The sequence below is a fragment of the Pelophylax lessonae genome (assembly GCF_965119305.1).
Source record: "Pelophylax lessonae genome assembly, chromosome: 3".
In the NCBI taxonomy this organism is placed as follows: domain Eukaryota; kingdom Metazoa; phylum Chordata; class Amphibia; order Anura; family Ranidae; genus Pelophylax; species Pelophylax lessonae.
The window spans coordinates 142,957,487-142,978,415 of NC_138770.1; the positions used below are offsets into that span (position 1 = coordinate 142,957,487).

A 20,929-nucleotide genomic window follows, 5' to 3' on the forward strand; every position below is an offset into this window, starting at 1 on the left:
AGCCTATTTGACCCTTTTGCCATATGGTAGTTTGGGTCCAAAGTCTCCGGTGAGCGCATTATCATTTCTCCTCTGATGGTGTTGGGGTCTGGCTGCCACTGTGACAACATTTACCACTTTTGGATGATTTTATGCACCATTCACACGGGACTTTATTTATGGATTCACCATCTTTGGTGAATCCTTATGCACATGGACTAGTGTGTTCAATCATTATTATTTAGCGCTGCACTTTATTTACTTTGTTCTAAAGAAAAACTGCAAGACATTGATCACCTTTTTGGTTTGATTCACCTGGAATTTTAAGTTAGCCAATTCAAACTGAACGGTCAATTTGACTTATCTGTCACTATGTACAACTCCCAGTCTCTAGAAATCACAACTCCCTGTTCAGGTTTTTAGTATAAAATGGAGAATTAAATGGAGCTTATTTATTTTTTTCACCTTATTTGATGCAAGCAGTGAGACCGTACCCTGAAGAATGTGGCCCATGTTACCAGAGGTTGCCTTAGTTAGGGGCATCTGGTTCTATCTTGTTTACAGTGCAAACTTATAGCATGGGTTCTTCTTTCCTTCAAACCATGTGTAGAAAATGTTCTGCTAAGGTATATAGACATTCATGACCGTTTATCAGCAATTGCAGTGTTATGTTAATAAGTCGTCAGTCCAATGGGCTTCTAATTAACAGGGCAGAAGTTCTGTTCCCAACTTCTTCTTTTGATTTCCACTGGTCAGAATGAAATCCATGTGTATGAGGCTCTTCCCTAGGTCTGTGTTCATTCTGCTTCCGATGTTCTGATTGGTGGTGTTGGGCACTTGGTCTGAAAAAACTGCCACTTGTTCAGGTAGCTGCTCTACTTCTTTTTTATTGCCCTAAACAGAACAGAAAACCAGAAAGCTGGGTTAGTCAGGGGGGCAAGAGATCAAGGGCCCTGTACAGCTTACCTGATACCCTCCACCACCAATATGTAGTAACTTACTGCTGGCCTTGGGCCAGGCAGTTAATATTTAGGTGGGGGGGGGGGGGGTCAGCAATGGCAGATGGCAGCTCACACATGATGGCGATCCCACTCCCTTAACCACTCTACTTGGTCAGCGTGTGATTAGTGCAGTCCTTGGCATCACCCTGTACAATCTTCCCCTCTGCCAGCTTTACTCACAGGCCAGCTACTTTCCATGCCTGTCACATGACTAACCAGCCCTAGGAAATTGTCATAAAAATTCCAAATAATACACAACCTATACTCTCCAATCTTGCTGGCCAGAGAGGGATTGGCGTATCAAGGACTGAGTCCCCCTTGCTTCTCATCTGGTTCTGCCAATCCTACTCTAGCCAACCTACCCTGAATCACCATACTCCATCCTCACTACTGCCAATCTCACTAACCACCTTCTTCCTATGACTGCAGAGTTTCCCTACTCACCGGATGTAGCTCAGGCCCAGTCCTGGAGGACTGGCTGTATCCCCCAATCGGTGCCTCAACAAAGTTCTCAAAAGAAGAAAAAAAGATCTAAGGCCTAGTTCAAACAGGATACACACTGGGCTGCTTCAGAACAATGGGCAAAGCTAGGAACTCTCTGGCTTTCACCCAGAGACTCCAACTAATCAGTTTTATTACTTTGGCTCTGAGCCAGTGGCTAGTTTGATTACCTTGTTTGTCTGGGACATTGTATCAGGGTCAAGATCATAGTCAGGCTCAGCGTGATTACAAAGGAGGAAAAAAAAAAAAGCAGCTAAGGGGCACTATTATTTCTTGGCTGTACTCTGGCTAAAAACAGCAAATAATATACAGATAGGAGGTATTGTTGTGAATGCCAAGAGTAGAATCTATTTCCATTGCTTTTTTTTTAATTTACTATTTTGGGGCAGATTTTTAACATTTTTTGCATGTTTTTCTTAGAGGATACTTAACACTAAGGCCCCTTTCAGCCAGTCTGACCGATCCGGTCAGCCTGTCAGTTTTTTCTTAGGCAAGCCCATTTGGACCATCCATTGCCCTCTTTAGAGCGTTGACACCCACCGACATTTGATCCAATCCTATCCACTAAAAAAAGGCAGATGGGGGATCCAATCCCCATCCATCGATCAGATGGCCGACAGGCGGTCTGTTTATATCCAACTGCTCGTAGAGGACAGCGGGATGTGTCTGTATCTGCTCTGCATAAGCAGAGCGAATATGGACAAGCCCTCAGCCTGCAGCAGGGATCAGCGGACAGATTTCCTGCTGGGTAGGTGGACTCTTTGCGGAGTCTGCCCCATGTGAAAGAGGTCTGAGGGGTTAGTGGGCAAAAATGACAAGCATTTTCAGAAGGAAAGGTCCGCAATGACAGCACATATACCTCTCTCACTGAAGGTTCTCTTTTAAAGAGACTGGGGGGGGGGGGGGGAGATTTATTAAAACCCAAACACTCAGAATCTGGTGCAGCTGTGCATGCTAGCCAATCCGCTTCTAGCTTCAGCTGGTTTTATTAAGCTTTGACAATAAAACCTAATAGCTGATTGGTTTATATGAAGAACTGCACCAGATTTTGCACGCTCCAGTTTTAGTAAATGTCTCCAACTGTCTTTGCCAAGGCCCTGTTCCTTATACGCACCATACCAGCACTCCCTTTCCACTCATTCCTCTGTTATAGCTAGCCCTGAAATCACTGGCCCAGGAGCCTAACAAGGGCCTAACATCTCTCTTGACTGTTTGCTAGGCCTGAGAACTGTCACAGGGATGGAAGTCAGATGCTCCCCCATATCTGGAAGCACCAGATAGTGTCGCTGGCTGCAGCAAAGGAAGGATTTCCGGGGGGGGGGGGTCACTATTGCTAGGTTGGAGAGATTCCTCTGCAGATCCACTGTCACATTTGATGGGAAAGCGGACAGTGAGAGAAGTATGTATGCTGTCATTGTTGACCTTTCCTTCTAAAAATGCTGGATGCCTGGCTGTTTTGTTTCGCAAATTACATTAGTACTCTCAGTCACAAAACAAGTATGCAGATTAGGAAATCTCTTGCTTTATGCTGGTTCTAGGATAGACACTCAGCACCAAAGCCAGATACAGCTAGAAAGCTAGAATTTCCAGAAGGTTAGTTTTAGCAGCCAATATTTGTTTTCCATTTAAATTTTTAGTAACAATCATTTAAAGCTTGCCTTACCAGTGCATCATACTCCTTTAGGAAGCTCCAATTTTCATGCCTACATGAAGCAAAAGAAAAATCATCTTCATTACATATTTATTATTTCATACTGGTAGCAGCTTTGACCAACTTAAAGAAGAGGTATGGATATTTTATACATAGTTTTATTGGTCCAGCTTGGTCCAATGCAACTATGCATATACCATACCTGACCGATCCCCTTGATGTCCCTGCCCGCCTCTCCACATCTTCCAATTAGAGAACATTATTCATTCAGAAAGTGCAAAACATTCTTTGAATGGCACCTGTGGTCACGTGGCTGACCTCCTGTTTTCAGAATACAGCAAGGCAACCATTTGGCGTGGGACCTGGAAGTAAGTGTAGATCACTGGAATAGCGGTGTCTACTTCAGTGATTTCCGGTTTCCAGATACATTGGCCAGGTATGGTATATGTATAAATAAGTATGTAAAAATATACAGTACCATGCTTGGAATTTGTCTTTAATATACTCTATAAGGACACCCCCAAACCGATAGGTAGCTAGACAGACAGACAGGTATTTACAACATATATCAGCACCCTCCCTTCTGGTAACATATAGAAACTTTATTGTAAAAAAAAAAATGGAACAACTATGAACAGAAGTGTGACTCAACCTTTCCATAATAAAAGTGAGGGAACATATCCTGAATAGGTTAAAGCGGAGTTCCGGCCACAAAATTTTTTTTTTCAATAAAAATACCCCCGGGACAGTCAGGGCTAGTACATTCCACAATGGATAGCCTCTGTACTGTCCCGGGTCGCACTTACCTTTTAGAAGAAATACTTACCTTGAAAATTTCTTCTCCAGTGCTGCCATCTCGGATGTGGGCAGCTGATGCCAGAGTGTCCTCTTCTCCCACAATGCCCTGCACCGGCCCCGCTCGTCACTTCCGGTGCGGGCGCGTCATCCCTCCACAGCTTCTGGGCATGCCCAGAATCTGTTTAGCAGGGAATGAGCGCCCGCACCGGAAGTGACGAGCGGGGCCGGTGCAGGCGCATTGATTCCTGGGAGCGATGACGTTCAGCTCCCAGGAATCAATGCAAAGAGGAAGTGACCGTGCGGGCTGTGGCCACAGAGGGAGGAAGTGGAAGAAAGGTGAGTATATTTTTCTTCAATAACAAGGTAAGTAAACAAAAAAAAATTGTAGCTATCCATTTCTTTTTCAGGTGACCAAAAGCAAGCGGATGGCTCAAAATCGATTATGTCGATTTTGTGGCCGGAACTCCGCTTTAAAGACAGAAATGAAAAAGAGAATGAAACATTTGTAATCATTGTTCCCCACTCCATCCAAAACAACAAAAAAAAAAAAAAAAGGTGCTGGAGTTTGGTTCTCTACAGCTGTACAGTTAAAACAGTGGCTTGAAAATAAAACAATAAAATTGAATTACAATTTTTTCATGCGCTGATACATAATCCCTCAGCATTTGGTAACATTTGTCTCCGTTGCTTCTGATGAATGCTTTAGGGGATGTCAGACCAAGGGTACCCATTTACAAATATGTTGGGAACACCTCAAAATTAGAAGATACTGGACTGTTGTATCAATTGTTCTATAGGCTTCTGGGGAAAGATATTCCAAAAAAACCCAAAAGAAGCTTTATTAAACCTAAAAACCTGAGTTGTAAGTATGACCCATTTCATCTACTGACATTTATTTTCATGGTGGCTAAACACATTCTAGCAAATTCATGAAGGTTGTCAACTCCTACAATTGGCCAAATGAAACCGTAAATTAATTTCTCTAGCGCTCATTGACAGACGTAGTCCTCGGTGATACACCACCTTCGGGTTATGTTGCCTCCACAGGAGCAGGACTAGACAGGAAATTAAAAAGCTCTGGCCACACCCTAGGGGCAGTCCCAGAGGGTATATCCTCTCTCTCTCTGCCTCAGCAAATCAGTTATTTTCTGTCTAGTTAGGAGTAAGGACCTAGATACCTTGCTGGGATCTTAGGTCCTGGCAAGAATTTTTTTCTTAAAGGATTTTTTAGACAGCTTTTTTTCTCCAGTGTTCCTGTGAGATCTTCAAGCAAGAAAGCTGAACTGGGCGACGGGCTGGATGTTGAGATCCGGTGGTCACCCCAGTTCAGCCTACGAGCGCGTGCAGGCCATAGCTCCGCGCTGGGTCGGCCGCGACAAAGTCCCATTAAAAGGACTGAACCCGCGAGTTAAACGTCTCGCTGAAACGCCAAAGACCATGAGTCACGGCGTCCGTATCGGTCGACAGCCCTCCCGCCCCGGTGGAGAGGGGTACTATCAGGAGTTGGTGCCCGCCTGGTTCCGGTATGGTGATTAGTATGTTCCCCCTTTTTCCCTGACGGGTTTTGTGGTGAACACGGGCCCCTCTCTGTATGGTAAGAAAGAGTCCTTTCTATCCTATAACATGTCACAGATCCTCCTACTTTGAGTGTGATTTTATGTGTGCAAAAAGCCAGGAGGCTTGGTTTGGGAGCTAACAATCTATTGTATACATGTTTAAAAGATGTAATCTGTGGCATTCTGGGAATCTTATGGGTTAAGTATAAGCTACCTACCAGTCAGAAGCCACGGACATGTAGACTGCCTTCCAAATCAGATCTCCAGCTATTAGCAGGCCTCCCGAACGGCCATGCGGTCCGCCAGGGCCGGTACCGCCAACCACGCCATATCCCCATGCAGAGAGAGTGTTGTGTGCCCTGCAGCACACCGCTATTCAGTACAGGCCGCCGCCATTTTTTTTGCTGGATCGCACGAGCCGCCATTTTGGCGTAGCCTCGTGTCTCCAGCATGGGGGCGGCCATGTTTGAGGTGATCCAAACACCTCGTGGAGCTTGGGGGAGGCGCCGGAAGGCGTGCATAGGGGCGGAGCCGCCTCCTTTCTTCCTGGGCAGCCAGCCAAAAGACTTCCTGTTTGTCAAGACAGCGCTGTAACCTGTTGCAGTTAAACTCTGAGCATCAAGTGGTGAGCCTGGGGGTCTATCTCTCTCTCTCTCGATCGATAGGGATCCCTAGCAGGTAACACTAAGGGGCTTTTTGTGGCGCTGGGGGTCAGAAAAAGAAAAAAAAAAAAAAAAAAAAAAAGTTTTTTTCTTTACTTTTGAATTATATTATCCAGGAAGTAACTGGAGTTATCATGGACCCTGCCACACATATTCCCCCACCTGTTTCCCTCGAGGGGGCCTCGGGACCCGCCGGTGCACAGAGTATAGAGTCATTTACAGCAATTTTGGAGTCTATGGTGGCTCGGGTGGAGGCGGCCTGTCAGGGACGGGGGTCAAGGAAGCGACCCCCGCCTACCCCTATACCATCTGACACCTCTGACTCAGATTCAGAGATGGTCACGGCAGTTGCAGGTTCCTCTGCAAGGGCTGTTATCCCAGGTAAAGCCCCCTCAGACAGTGAGGAGGATGCTTCTTCTCTTGCTATAATTCAGGAAGAAGCATTGGTGGACGCACTAGTTGTGGCAGTGCAGGAAACCTTAAACTTGAGGCTTTACCGGCAGAGGCAACTGAAACAGAGATGCCTTTTGGTACTAATAAGCCCATCAAGACGGCGAAGGCTTTTCCTGTACCTAAATGTTTTGGTAATCAGATTAAAGGAGAATGGGAGCATTCTAAACGTACCTTTACTATTTCCAAGCGTATTGCTAGACGCTATCCGTTTGAGGAATCCATCATTAAGAAATGGACGGTACCACCAGTCGTGGATCCGCCTATTTCCAGGCTGAATAAAGCCACGGTTATTCCAGTGGAGGACACTTCGTCCTTTAAGGATCCGGTGGATCGAAAGATAGAAGCAGAGTCCCGCACTATCTTCTCTCTGATAGGGTCAGCATTTAGACCAGTAATTGTTATTGGTCTAGTTTCCCAGACACTTACGGAATGGGCGAAAATGGTACGCCAAGATCTTAGGGGAAAAGATATTCCCCAGGAGACATCTGATTTGATGGAACAGATTATACAAGGGCTACGGTTTATCTGTGACGCAGCCTTGGACACTACTCCCTTATTAGGGCATGCATCTAAGTTAGCAGTGATCCTCAGACGTGTGCTGTGGTTAAAATGCTGGTCAGCTGACCTAGGTTCCAAAAAGACCTTGACCAATCTCCCTTTTCAGGGGAATCGTCTATTTGGGGCCAACCTAGATGAAATCATTAAGGATGCCACTGGGGGCAAGAGCACTTTTTTGCCACAGGCTGCAAAAGCTAAGGGACCTCGCAACAAGCGAGGACCTTTCTTTACCGCCCATAAAGGGCGCCCGGCTGGTACTAGCGGGAAAGGCAAGACTCCTCCAGGAGGGTTCAAGAAGGGCTGGTCGGACAAGCAGAGGACCAACCCAGCCAAACCCGAAGTAAAGGAGTACACAGCCTGAAGGTGCGCCCCCACCCGGTTTCAGGGTGGGGGGACGTTTTCACCGGTATTCAGGACATTAGATCGAGCATCAACCACTACTACCGGTGCGATTCTTCCCTTCCAACATTTAAGTACCACAGGAAGCGGTAGTTACCGTTCCCTGAATAGATCTTTTCCTTTACCTTTTCCTAAGATTAGTCCCGATACCTCACAGGAATCGGATCTGGTTGACCAGATAGGCCAAGTAGCCTCTAGTCGGGTGACTTCGGTCCCTGAGGTTCAACCAGAAAAGATCACCTTTCCTGATAACTATCAGGTATCTGATAAATGTGTGGGAACAGAAAACGACCAGACTTTCTCGGATGGTCGGGGCCAGATAGCTCTAGGGACGCCTGGTTCAGATCCAATCAGCGCCAGTGGTCCTAGAAATTCTAGGCTGGCCTCCTCAAGCCGGCCTGGCCGACTTGGACATGTTAGTCGCAGACGTTCCGTGGGAACTTCGTCTCAGGGAGTGTCTGTGGTCTCAAGGACCAATTTACCATCGTGCTTTACAGTCGCTGGTTTTAATGGCCTGGCCATTGAGACCCAAGTACTGAAGGACAGAGGTTTGTCTACTTCAGTCATTCCTACCCTTATTAAAGCAAGGAAAGCGACTTCCAGCAAAGTCTATTATCACACATGGAAGACTTATATTGCGTGGTGCGAATCTTTAGGATTTCCTCCACGTACCTATTCGGTGTCTCGAATATTGGCCTTTTTGCAACAAGGGGTTGAGCAGAAGCTAGCCTTGAGCACCATCAAGGGTCAAGTTTCAGCATTAGCAATCTTCTTTCAGAAGCCTTTAGCTACCAAATCCTTGGTGCGGAATTTCATCCAGGGGGTGCGGCACCTGGCTCCTCCAGTCCGCGCGCCCTTACCGCCCTGGGATCTTAATTTGGTTTTGTCGGTTCTACAGAAACCTCCCTTTGAAAACATCAGGGAGATTCCCTTGCTTACTTTATCCCAGAAGGTGGCCTTCTTGGTGGCTATTACTTCTGCTCGCAGGGTGTCAGAACTGGCTGCATTATCATGCCAGTCCCCATACCTAGTGATTCATAGGGATAAGGTAGTACTTCATCCTAAGCCATCTTTTCTTCCTAAGGTGGTTTCAGATTTTCATCTGAATGAAGATATTGTACTACCTTCCTTGTGTCCTCAGCCCAAGCATCATCGGGAACATGCGTTGCATTCCTTAGATGTGGTTCGGGCAATCAGGGTATACCTGAAAGCTACGGAATCATTCCGTAAGACGGATTCACTTTTTGTGATCACGGATGGCCCCAGAAAGGGTTTGCCTGCATCTGCCGCGACCATTGCCAAATGGATTAGACAAACGGTGGTACAGGCTTATTCTATTAAGGGTCAGAGTCCTCCGTTCCCTGTTAGGGCGCACTCCACTCGAGCGCTCAGTACTTCCTGGGCCTTTCGCCATCAGGCGTCAGTGGTCCAGGTATGTAAGGCGGCCACATGGTCGTCGGTACATACCTTTACAAAATTCTATAAAATTGATGTGACGGCATCGGCGGATGCCTCATTTGGCCGCAAGGTTTTGCAGGCCGCAATTTGAGGAGACCGGTGGTCTACCTCGAGGGTTTTTTTCTGTTTGAAAAAAAAAAAAAAAAAATTTTTCTCTCTTTTGTTGAGTCTCATCATTAAGGATGAGCATTGTAAACTTCTAGTTGGCACCGGTTGGGCCTTCTAGATTGGGATTTGATTTCATTTTCCCACCCCTCAGTTGTGATACTGCTCTGGGACGTCCCGAAGGTGGTGTATCACCGAGGACTACGTCTGTCAATGAGCGCTAGAGAAAAATGGATTTTTGTAAAATCTTACCGTAAAATCCTTTTCTCTTAGCTCATTGACAGACGTAGTCCCCGCCCCTCTGTTTTTTTGAGTTGGGTTGGGTTAAAATCTCTAAAGACTGCTTTTTCACATAACTGATTTGCTGAGGCAGAGAGAGAGAGGATATACCCTCTGGGACTGCCCCTAGGGTGTGGCCAGAGCTTTTTAATTTCCTGTCTAGTCCTGCTCCTGTGGAGGCAACATAACCCGAAGGTGGTGTATCACCGAGGACTACGTCTGTCAATGAGCTAAGAGAAAAGGATTTTACGGTAAGATTTTACAAAAATCCATTTTTCTCCTCAATGCTAATATAACAGCGTTCCTCCAAGACCCCATCTAAATTAAAAAGGATTTGGATGCCCTGGATTGAGCTTTAACTTCCATCTGATTTTGATTGCATGTTGTTGGAACTTTGAAGAAGTGGCCATTAATCCGAACAATAGGGTGGCGTGAACCCAACCTTGACTCTAGGCTCCCACTCATCTGTAACACTCCTTTCTAGAACCCTCTATAACTCCCAACACTTCCATTATTTTACTCTAAAGCTGAATACACACTGTACAATTGTCTTTAGATTTTTTTCCTTTAGATTTACCAAAACCATATAATATGAGGTCAAACCTAAACACTTTCAATTTGTATGCAATCAGGCAGGCCCTTGTACTGCATAGTTGAAGGTAAATCTAAAGGAAATCTATCAACAAAAGTTGTATAGTGTGTATCCAGCCTAAAGGCCCGTACACACGATAAGAAAATCTGTAGGGAAAATTCATCCGACGACCGATCTGCCGATTTTCGAATTTTTAGTATGGTGCTTTCGACAGCCGACTCCGACTTTTCGGCTGACAAAATCCTGATGTGCAGGCTATATAATTGTTGTCGTCCGTAATACAACGTCCGATTTTTGTCTCATTAGTACAGATTTTGACGGAAAAAAATCTTAAGAGCAAGACTAGGCATGCTCAGAGACGAAAGAACACATACAAAGAAATCCAACACATGACATCACTTCTGAAGTAGAATTCTGCCGTACGGGAAAATTTGCATGAAAATAACCTCTTCACTTTCCACATCAGACTAGCATGCCACAAAAAACGGACGACAGATCGTTTGATAATCTGATTGTGTGTACGGGGCTTTAGTCTGACTTCCAACTTTCGCCTACCAACGATTTCATACCAGGAGTGGTAGATCTCTACGATGAGCTCTCCTCTATTTGGTTCCTTCAGGAATTTCGGAGCTTTGATTAAATGAAACTTAGTTACATAGTTACATAGTTAGTGAGGTTGAAAAAAGACATAAGTCCATCCAGTTCAACCTATGATGTGTGTGTGTGTTTGCTTTTAACCGTACATTGTATACCCCTGTATGTTGTGGTCTTTAAGGTGTCCATCCAATAGTTTTTTGAAACTATCAATGCTCCCCGCTGATACGACTGCTTGTGGAAGAGAATTCCACATCCTTACCGCTCTTACAGTGAAGAACCCCTTACGCACTTTAAGGTTAAACCGCCTTTCCTCAAGTTTTAGTGAGTGGCCACGTGTCTTATTGTATCTCCTTTCTCTGAATAGTTTGTTCCTTATGCTAGGGTCGCCAGTACAGTATTTGTACATTGATATCATATCCTCCCCTCAATCGTCTCTTCTCCAGAGAGAATAGGTTCAGTGCTTGTAGTCTTTCCTCATAGCTGATGTCCTCCATTCCCCTAATTATTTTTGTTGCCCTTCTCTGGACTTTCTCCAGTTCCAGCACATCCTTCCTGAGGACCGGTGCCCAGAACTGGACAGCATACTCCAGATGTGGCCGGACCAGAGTCTTGTAGAGTGGAAGAATAATCTCTTTATTTCTGGAGTGAATCCCCTTTTTTATACAACCCAGTATTCTGTTGGCTTTGCTTGCGGCGGCTTGGCATTGCATGCCACTGCCAAGCCTGTTGTCTACCAATACCCCCAGGTCCCTTTCCATCCTAGACTCACCCAGAGGTTCCCCCCCTAGTGAGTAGCTTGCTTTCTGGTTTCTGGCCCCCAAGTGCATTACTTTACATTTTTCTACATTAAATCTCATCTGCCATGTAGTTGCCCACCCCGTTATTTTGTTCAGGTCTGCTTGCAAGATTTCCACATCCTGCATAGAAGATATTGGCATGCCTAATTTAGTATCATCTGCAAATACTGAGATTGTACTAGATATCCCCTCCTCTAGATCATTTATGAATAAATTAAACAGGATTGGTCCCAGGACAGAACCCTGGGGGACCCCACTTTCCACACCCGCCCAATCCGAGTACTCCCCATTAATCACCACCCTCTGTACTCTCCCCTGGAGCCATTTCTCTATCCAGGTACTCACCTTATGGTCCATACCTACCTTCCTTAGTTTGTACAGTAAGCGTTTGTGGGGAACGGTGTCAAAGGCCTTTGCAAAGTCCAGATACACCACATCCACAGGCTTACCTTTATCTAAGTGGCAGCTCACTTCATCGTAGAAGGTTAATAGATTGGTTTGGCACGAACGATTTTTCATGAATCCATGCTGATTACTACTTATAATACCGTTGTCAGATCACTGGGTGGAGGCCGATGTGCTGAGAGGGCTTCCCTTGCAGCTCGGTGCGAATCACCCCTGGAAGTGAGACAGGAGGTGACGCGACCCAAGTAGCACTGGATGCTTGTGGTGGTGCAGGTGGATGGCTGAGAGGGATATCCGGGTCCCTTCTGAGAAGCTCCAGTGAAAGCAAGCAGTGCAGTGGTAAATGCCAGGCCGGGGGTCATACACGTGTGGTCAGTCCAAGTAACAGCAAGCCGGGGTCAGTACACAAGTTAGCAGGCAGAAGCAGATCCGTAGAGCAAGCCGGGGTCGGTAAACAGGTTATCAGGCAGAGACAAGTCCGTGGAGAAAGCCGGGGTCGGTACACAAGCAAACAGGCAGAGACAAGTCCGTGGAGCAGGCCGGGGTCACAACAGGAAGCAGGAAACAGGAAACAGGAAGCTGTCGATAATCCAGCACTGGATGAGAGGGTGAGCGATCCTTAAGAGGAGGCTGGGTTGGTACGATGTGCGACATGACGCACACGCATGCGCACTCGCCTAGATGGATCGTAGGCTGCACAGCGGCGTCTGAGTCCCTGACAGTGCCCCCCCCAAAGGGCAGCCTCCGGATGCCCAACTGGGCTTGTTTTTCAGGGAACTTGTCATGGAATTCTTTTATGAGTTTAGGGGCGTGAATGTTACTTACAGGTTCCCATGAATTGTCCTCAGGGGGGTAACCTTTCCATTTGATTAAGTATTGCGTAGAATTACCCTTCTTCCGACAATCCAGGATGGACTCGACCTCGAATTCCGATTCGGCTCTTCCCTCCCTGGGAAGGGACTAGGCATTGCAGGCTTCAGCAGGGAAGCATGGAACACAGGATGAATCTTGTAGGAGCCTGGTAGGGCTAGTTCAAAGGCCACAGGGTTGATGATCCTCCTGATCTTGAAGGGTCCGATAAACCTTGGTCCTAATTTCTTAGAAGGACATGAGATCTTTAGGTTGATTGAGGAGAGCCAGACTTCATCCCCAATCTTAAATGCAGGATTTTCCTTTTTCCCGAGATCATGGAATCTTTTGTACTCCTGTTGCGCTTTTGCAATGTTATCCTGTAGCAGTCGATAATTGGTTTTAATGGTAGTTATCCGATCCTGTACTGCAGGAACTAATGACTCAGGTAAGATGTTGGGTAAAAAGTATGGATGGAACCCGTAGTTTGCCCAAAACGGAGTCTGGTTAGTTGCAGAGTGCAAAGAGTTGTTATATGCAAACTCCGCGCAGGGAAGAAGCTGGACCCAGTTATCTTGAGAGCAGGTACAGAAGCAACGCAGATACTGTTCAAGGGTCTGATTGGTTCGTTCGGTTTGCCCATTACTCTGCGGATGATAGGCAGACGATAGGCAAACCTCAATAGACAGAGACTTACAGAGTTCTCTCCAGAACTTGGAAGTGAACTGAACACCTCTATCTGAGACTATACTGTCCGGGAGTCCGTGTAGCCTGACCACTTCTTTTATAAAGGCATTGGCTGTGTCAACTGCAGAGGGTGTGCCCATCATGGGCAGAAAGTGAGCCATCTTAGAGAGACGGTCTACAACCACCAGAACGGTGGTAAACCCTTCCGAGGGTGGCAGTTCCACTATGAAGTCCATGGAGATTCCCTTCCATGGTTGTTCAGGGATTGGCAGTGGTCTCAGTAGACCCCAGGATTTAGTTTTAGCTCCCTTATTCCGCTGGCACGTGACACATGAACTTACATAGTTGGTACAGTCCCGGACCAGATTTGGCCACCAGAAGAGACGCTGAATGAGCTCACACGTCTTCTTGACCCCGAAATGGCCGGCCAGCTTGTGGTCGTGTAAGGTTTCCAAGACCTGTAGTCTAGCTTGTGCTGGGACAAAGATCTTTTCACGGTACCATAAGAATCCTTCTTGTCGTCTCAAGGAAGAGACACCCGGCTCTATACAGTGAACGGAAGCTTGCTGGATTGCTGACCGTAAATCAGTCTGGATAAGTAAAAAATTTTGAGCCGAAAGAATGGTGTTAGGCTCAGTCGTATTTGGAATGTCTGGAAACATCCGGGAAAGGGCGTCTGCCTTCCCATTCTTTGATCCTGGTCTGTAGGTTAGGTGAAAGTTAAATCGAGAAAAGAATAAGGCCCATCGGGCCTGACGGGGTCTCAGGCGTTTAGCTGTCCTGAGATACTCCAGGTTTTTGTGGTCTGTGTAAATCATGATGGGATGAGCAGCCCCTTCCAGTAGGTATCGCCATTCCTCCAAGGCGCATTTTATGGCCAGAAGTTCCCGGTCCCCCACATCATAGTTCCTCTCAGGAGGAGTCATTTTCCGGGAGAAAAAGGCAACGGGGTGAAGAAGGGCCTTTGGGCCTAGACGTTGAGACAGAATTGCTCCAGTGGCTATTTCTGATGCATCTACTTCAAGCACATAGGCCATGGTTGGGTCAGGATGCTGAAGAATAGGTGCCGAGATAAACAAGGTTTTTAACTTGTCGAAAGCCATTTGAGCATCTTGCGACCAATGGAAACGCACCTGTTGACGAGTCAGCTGGGTAATAGGTGAAATAATTGTGGAGAATCCTTTTATAAATCTTCTATAGAAGTTGGCAAACCCCACGAATCGTTGGACCCCCTTCTTATCGGTGGGGGCTGGCCATTCCAGGATGGACTTCACCTTTTGTGGGTCCATGGAAATGCCGTTGGTGGAAATAATAAGCCCCAGGAATTGGATGGAGCTCTTTTCGAACTCACACTTTTCTGCCTTTACATAAAGACCATGTTCCCTTAGGGTAGACAGTACTCTCTTAACATGGACCCGGTGGAGCTCGAGGTTGGGAGAAAAGATGAGTATATCGTCCAGGTAGACGATGAGAAAGTTATCCAGAAATTCCCGGAAGATATCGTTGACCAGATGTTGGAAGGTGGCCGGAGCATTACATAGCCCGAAGGGCATGACCAAGTACTCGAAATGGCCAAAACGAGTTCTAAAGGCCGTTTTCCATTCATCTCCCTTCCGGATGCGGACCAGGTTGTAAGCTCCGCGGAGATCCAATTTTGTGAAGACCCGGGCTGAGCGGAAGCGTTGGAACAGTTCTGGAATAAGGGGTAGAGGGTACCGATTTTTAATAGTGATCTTATTAAGTTCCCTGTAGTCCACACAGGGTCTGAGGGTACCGTCCTTCTTTTCCACAAAGAATATGCCCGCTCCTGCTGGTGAAGAAGAGGGGCGAATAAAACCTTTTTCCAGGTTTTCATTAACATAGACTCGGAGGGTCTCCAATTCTTTTTCTGACAGAGGGAATATCCTCCCGAAAGGAATCTCTGCACCTGGAAGAAGCTCGATAGGACAGTCGTAGGGTCTGTGCGGAGGAAGAGCTTCGGCCTTTTTCTTGTCGAAAACGTCTGTGAATTCCCCATAGACTGTGGGGACGTTTTCGGGAAGATCCGATACTGGACCGACGGCCAGGCAGGCAGCAGGGATATTGGATCCTGAAGGAAGGCAATGATTCAGACAATAGTTAGAGGTAAAGGCGACCTTTTTATTAACCCAATCAATTTGCGGATTATGGGCCTGAAGCCAAGGAAGTCCTAAGATGATAGGAAACATAGGTGAGGACAGGACATCAAAGCAAAGGAACTCTTGGTGATGGGAGTCCGTTGTGGTGAAGATAGGGTGTGTCTCTTCACTGACTGGTCCAGAACTGGGCAGGGTGCCATCCGCTAACAGGATATGGAGTTGTTGCTTCTTGGCTTGCAGAGGGACACCCAATCTCTTGGCTAGTGAGTGGTCCAAGAAGCAGCTGCTTGCCCCAGAGTCAATGATTGCCAGGAGCGGAATCTTCTCTTCTGCTACCTGTAAAGAAACAGGGAGAACCAGATGAGCAGGGGATGGTTTGGCAATTTGACAATTCAGCAGAGGTCGGGTGTAGCACTTACTGGGCCTTACTGGGCAGCTGCGCAAGAAGTGGCCAGATTCCCCACAGTAAAGGCAGAGATTGGCCTGGCGTCGACGTTGCCTCTCTTCAGGGGTCAAAGAGGAACGGATCAGCCCTATTTGCATAGGCTCCCCCTCAGGTCCCGTGGTGGCAAAAGGCTCAGGATGCGGTGAGGCAGCAAGTGGAACCTTGGGCATTACCCAGGTGGGCCGAGCCCCTTGAAGACGCTCCGAGCGTCTCTCCCGCAAGCGCCTGTCCAGCTGAATCGCTAGCGAGATCAGGTCTTCCAGAGATGCGGGGGCCTCTACCCGAGCTAGTTCGTCCTTAAGGGCTTCAGACAGTCCATGTCGGTACTGGTACTTAAGGGCTGCCTCATTCCAGTCCGTGTCCGCGGCCCATCGGCGGAAGTCAACGGTGTAATCCTCCACAGGACGTTTATTCTGCTGTAGGGCGTGCAGAGCGGATTCGGCCGTGACTGTACGTTGCGGATCCTCATATAGTTGGGCCATGGCCTCAAAGAAAGAGGTCACGGAATTCAGGGCTGGACTCTTTTGCTCCAGGAGGTTATGAGCCCAGGTCTGGGGCTCTTCAGCCAGCAGAGAGATTATAAACCCCACTTTGACCGTCTCGGAAGAGAAGGTTCTAGGTTGAAGTGCCAAGTACAGAAGACAGGCGTTTTTAAAAGACCTGAATTTTCTTCGCTCCCCACGAAAGCGTTCAGGAGTGGGGACCCTGGGTTCAGGTGTGGTAGCTGTAACTGGTCCTTGCGGAGGGGAGACAGGCACCGAGCTGGCAGGAGGTTGACTGGGGTTAGCAGGAGGTGGTGAGCCTGCAAGATTTAATACTCGACCCTCCAGCTGGAAGTAGCCATCCTGCAGTCTTTGAACTGCTTGGGTCAGACTGGAAACTTGCTGACACAGTGCCTCGAGCTGGGAAGCGCCTCTGTCGGCCTCTGACATGGCTGGATTATACTGTCAGATCACTGGGTGGAGGCCGATGTGCTGAGAGGGCTTCCCTTGCAGCTCGGTGCGAATCACCCCTGGAAGTGAGACAGGAGGTGACGCGACCCAAGTAGCACTGGATGCTTGTGGTGGTGCAGGTGGATGGCTGAGAGGGATATCCGGGTCCCTTCTGAGAAGCTCCAGTGAAAGCAAGCAGTGCAGTGGTAAATGCCAGGCCGGGGGTCATACATGTGTGGTCAGTCCAAGTAACAGCAAGCCGGGGTCAGTACACAAGTTAGCAGGCAGAAGCAGATCCGTAGAGCAAGCCGGGGTCGGTAAACAGGTTATCAGGCAGAGACAAGTCCGTGGAGAAAGCCGGGGTCGGTACACAAGCAAACAGGCAGAGACAAGTCCGTGGAGCAGGCCGGGGTCACAACAGAAAACAGGAAGCAGGAAGCAGGAAACAGGAAACAGGAAGCTGACGATAATCCAGCACTGGATGAGAGGGTGAGCGATCCTTAAGAGGAGGCTGGGTTGGTACGATGTGCGACATGACGCACACGCATGCGCACTCGCCTAGATGGATCGTAGGCTGCACAGCGGCGTCTGAGTCCCTGACAACCGTTTTCATTACTAAAGTCTTGTATGTGGTCCCTTATCATCCCCTCCAAAATTTTGCAGACTACTGATGTTAGGCTGACAGGCCTATAGTTACCCGGGATATATCTCGGCCCCTTTTTAAATATTGGTACCACGTTGGCTTTTTTCCAATCAGCTGGCACCATACCCGTCTGTAAACTATCCTTAAAGATCAAGAATAATGGTCTGGCAATCACCTGGCTGAGCTCATTAAGAACCCTTGGGTGCAAGCCATCCGGTCCCGGGGATTTATTTATGTTAAGTTTCTCTAGTTTAGCTCTAAGTCTATCCTCTGTTAGCCATGGCTGCACTTCCTGAGGTGTATTATTTAGTTCGGCCTTACAAGCGAGGTTCGTGTAGCCCCCCGATTCCTTTGTGAAGACTGAAGAAAAGAAATTATTTAACACTTCCGCCTTTTCTCTGTCCTCTGTGGCCATTTTTCCTTTATCATCTTTTATGGGGCCAATGTGCTCTGGCCTCGCTTTCCTACTGTTTATATACTTAAAGAACTTCTTGGGGTTCTTTTTACTCTCCTCCGCTATATGTCTCTCGTGTTCTATTTTAGCCGCCCTGATTTCGTCTTTACATTTCTTATTACACTCTTTGTAGTGCTTAAATGCTGCCAATGACCCCTCAGTCTTGTATTTTTTGAAGGCCTTTTCTTTAGCTCTAATATACATTTTTATGTTGGAGTTTAGCCACCAGGGTTTAGTTTTGCTCTTTTAAATTTATTTCCCTGTGGAATGCACTGGCCCACCCCCTTGTTAAGTATGCTCTTGAAGCACTCCCATTTTTGAAACCCAACAGACACATCCATACATGATCAATGATCATTCATAGCTGTTTACTTTTGAGAAGGGTAATTTTATACAAATTTTGAAAAAATTCTCAACATGACGTCTCAAGTAATGTATCACTGTCTTGTACCTCTCTGTCTCAGATGTTTAAAATCTTCAGTAAAAAATGTATTGAAATGCAAACTATCACTTGAAATGACTTAGTGAGCAAGTGAGAGGTCATGACCATACAGCAGAACTTTTTCATTTTCGTCAACTTTCTAACGCAATTTCTCTCAGCCATGGTTGCTAGGGGTTCTCTTTAGCAATAGGCACTTTCTACCTCCCAGATAAGTACCGTATATACTCGAGTATAAGCCGACTTTTTCAGCACATTTTTTGTGCTGAAAAAGCACCCCCTCGGCTTATACTCGAGTGAGCAAAAAACGAAAGTGGAGAAATGGCAGGAACGTTTGAGGAATGACCGGGAATAAGTGTGTATTTCACCCCGACCCTCCCGCCCCGCATCCGCCGCCGTTAATATGATAATAGTGTATGCCAGAATGACATGACCCGCCGCTTGACTCCTCTGTAGCAGAGGAGACAGTCAGCGGAGAGTCAGTGGATGAGCTGCGCGCGCACGTCACATCGTGGGAGGAGCCAGTGCTGGCAGCCGCGCTGCTGAAGAAGAAGTGAAGAAGCTGCCGGGAGCGGGAGGCACTGAGGGAACCGTTACCCACACCTGCCACTATGCAGATCAGCAGCATCCAGCACCCCAAGGTTCCTAAATAATTATATTTAATAGTTTATTTTACAGTATATATTTTTATTTATTTATTACCGGTATTTATGGTTGACCTGGGTTGAGGGGGGGGGGGGGGAGGCCTAATGTGCTGTAATGTACAGTGTAATGTGCTGTGATGTACAGTGTAATGTGCTGTAATGTACAGTGTAATGTGCTGTGATGTACAGTGTATTGTGCCAGTAGCTGCTGCATTTCCCACCCTAGGCTTATACTCGAGTCAATCATTTTTCCCATTTTTTTATGGTAAAATTAGGGGCCTCGGCTTATATTCGGGTCGGCTTATACTCGAGTATATACGGTAACCACCAACATCTTTTTAGCATTCTCCACACTGACCATTAATATAAGAAGTATTCTTCCCACTGACCACCACACTAATGTACCATGAGCGGTTATGATAGTAATTATTGGCAGGTGTTCCCTGAAATCTGAAATTTATTTTAAGGGTTCCTCCCTGCTAAGCAGGCTGAGAAAGGCTGTTCTAATGGTGAGGTCAAATTGATGCTTGTTTTCAACCGTAGTGATGAGAAAATTCAAAGGAGCAGGATGGAAAATTGTTTGTGAATTGACAAAGTTCTAAGTGTGAGTGTGATTTTTGTTCAGGAAAAAATTGTACAAATTGTTATGAAGCCTGTTTATTACATCTGGTATTTCATGCAAATAGTATGTCAGGACAAAGGGCTTTCAAATGAAATGACTTGACTCAATGATAGAAAGAAAGAATGTTCTAATTAATGATTTTTCTACGAATGTTCAAGTAGTGCCAGTTACAGACAGTTGTCACAAGAACAAATGCCCCCTTTGGAAGATTTACCCTATATTTCAATTTTGGTTGCAACTCAAAATTTTAGATTTATGCCCACTTTCATTACCAGTGACATTGGTCATCAGAACAGTTCAGTTCACACAGGTGGTAAAGGAGTGTTAAAAAAAAGAAAAGTTTGTTGTCCCAAATTTGTACCCACTCCCCGTCGTCCCCGACCACCTACTGTACCTACAAATTACCTTAATGATCAGGTCCATTCACATTGCCACAGCCATGATGCTTTTGAAAATTGAACTTAGCAATGGGTGGTAAAGTCCTCCGCCTGTGTGAAAGGGGCCTTTAAGACCTATCCCTAAAGGGGACACAGGTTGCAATAAAAAAAACCTGACAGTGGTTCAAACCTTTCTTTATCAAAATCTAAAAAAAAAAAGGTTTGCCTTTAGTAATAATGTAATCCCTACACATTGGGAACCAATGGTTGCCTATGGAGTGAGGTTGCATCTGGTAGTGATTAATCGCTCACATTGGAAGCATTGTGCGATCATTAGCGTATCAAATTGTGAAAGTTGTAGAAATGCACCAACAAGCTCAACATTTTTTTCTCTTTTACTCTTAATGACTTACCATTTTTTTTCACCTCTCCTTTCTGCTTCCACAAACTCTCTCCATACGTGGTCCTGCCTGACCGCATCACCCCAAGTTTGCGTCTCCTTAGCCTCCTTTGACAGAAGAGGGGAATGTTTGGTCCCAGCGTGGCTCAGTGACACTGAGGAAGTAGATGTCAGCTTTGTTTTGGGTCTGTCTGGCATCCTATACCCGGCTGAAGTGGCCCTCCTTAATTGAATCTGTCTGCTGCCCATTTTCAGCGTCTGCTTAAACAAGACAAGGAGATAAAGTTCCAATGATGAAATCCCTTGCTTCTTGTACCTTGTGTAATTAGGCGAGCGCTCAGAATGATTTCATTAGTGCGTGGAGATGGAGGAAGTGAGCTGTGCTTTGGCTGTGTTGTGGAAGTAAAAAGCACAGAGAAGTATACACATTCCCGGTGTGTTTATTGTAGCCATGGGTAACCAGATCTACTGCAGGGATCATGATGAATACTTAGCAGAACAAAAGAACTAAGCAGCCAAGACTTGCATG

At 46.5% G+C, this 20,929-nt stretch overlaps 1 protein-coding gene across 1 annotated transcript; it reads right to left on the minus strand.

Moving 5' to 3' along the window:
* Positions 1-609: 609 nt before the first annotated feature.
* Positions 610-20,869, minus strand: CIMIP5 (ciliary microtubule inner protein 5). Its single transcript, XM_082251979.1, has 3 exons — positions 20,414-20,869; positions 3,145-3,184; positions 610-873 (listed from the first exon to the last, which is right to left on the minus strand). The coding sequence occupies exons 1-3, from the start codon at positions 20,647-20,649 to the stop codon at positions 682-684; spliced, it is 468 nt and encodes a 155-aa protein (XP_082108105.1). The 5' UTR covers positions 20,650-20,869; the 3' UTR covers positions 610-681.
* Positions 20,870-20,929: the final 60 nt, after the last annotated feature.

Coding starts and splice junctions, on each gene's coding strand:
- CIMIP5 (XM_082251979.1), bottom strand. CDS start 20,649: ATGGGCAGCAGACAGATTCAATTAAGGAGGGCCACTTCAGCCGGGTAT. Junction 3,185..20,413: donor AGGAGAGGTGAAAAAAAATG/GTAAGTCATTAA, acceptor TGCTTCATGTAG/GCATGAAAATTGGAGCTTCC. Junction 874..3,144: donor TAAAGGAGTATGATGCACTG/GTAAGGCAAGCT, acceptor TGTTCTGTTTAG/GGCAATAAAAAAGAAGTAGA.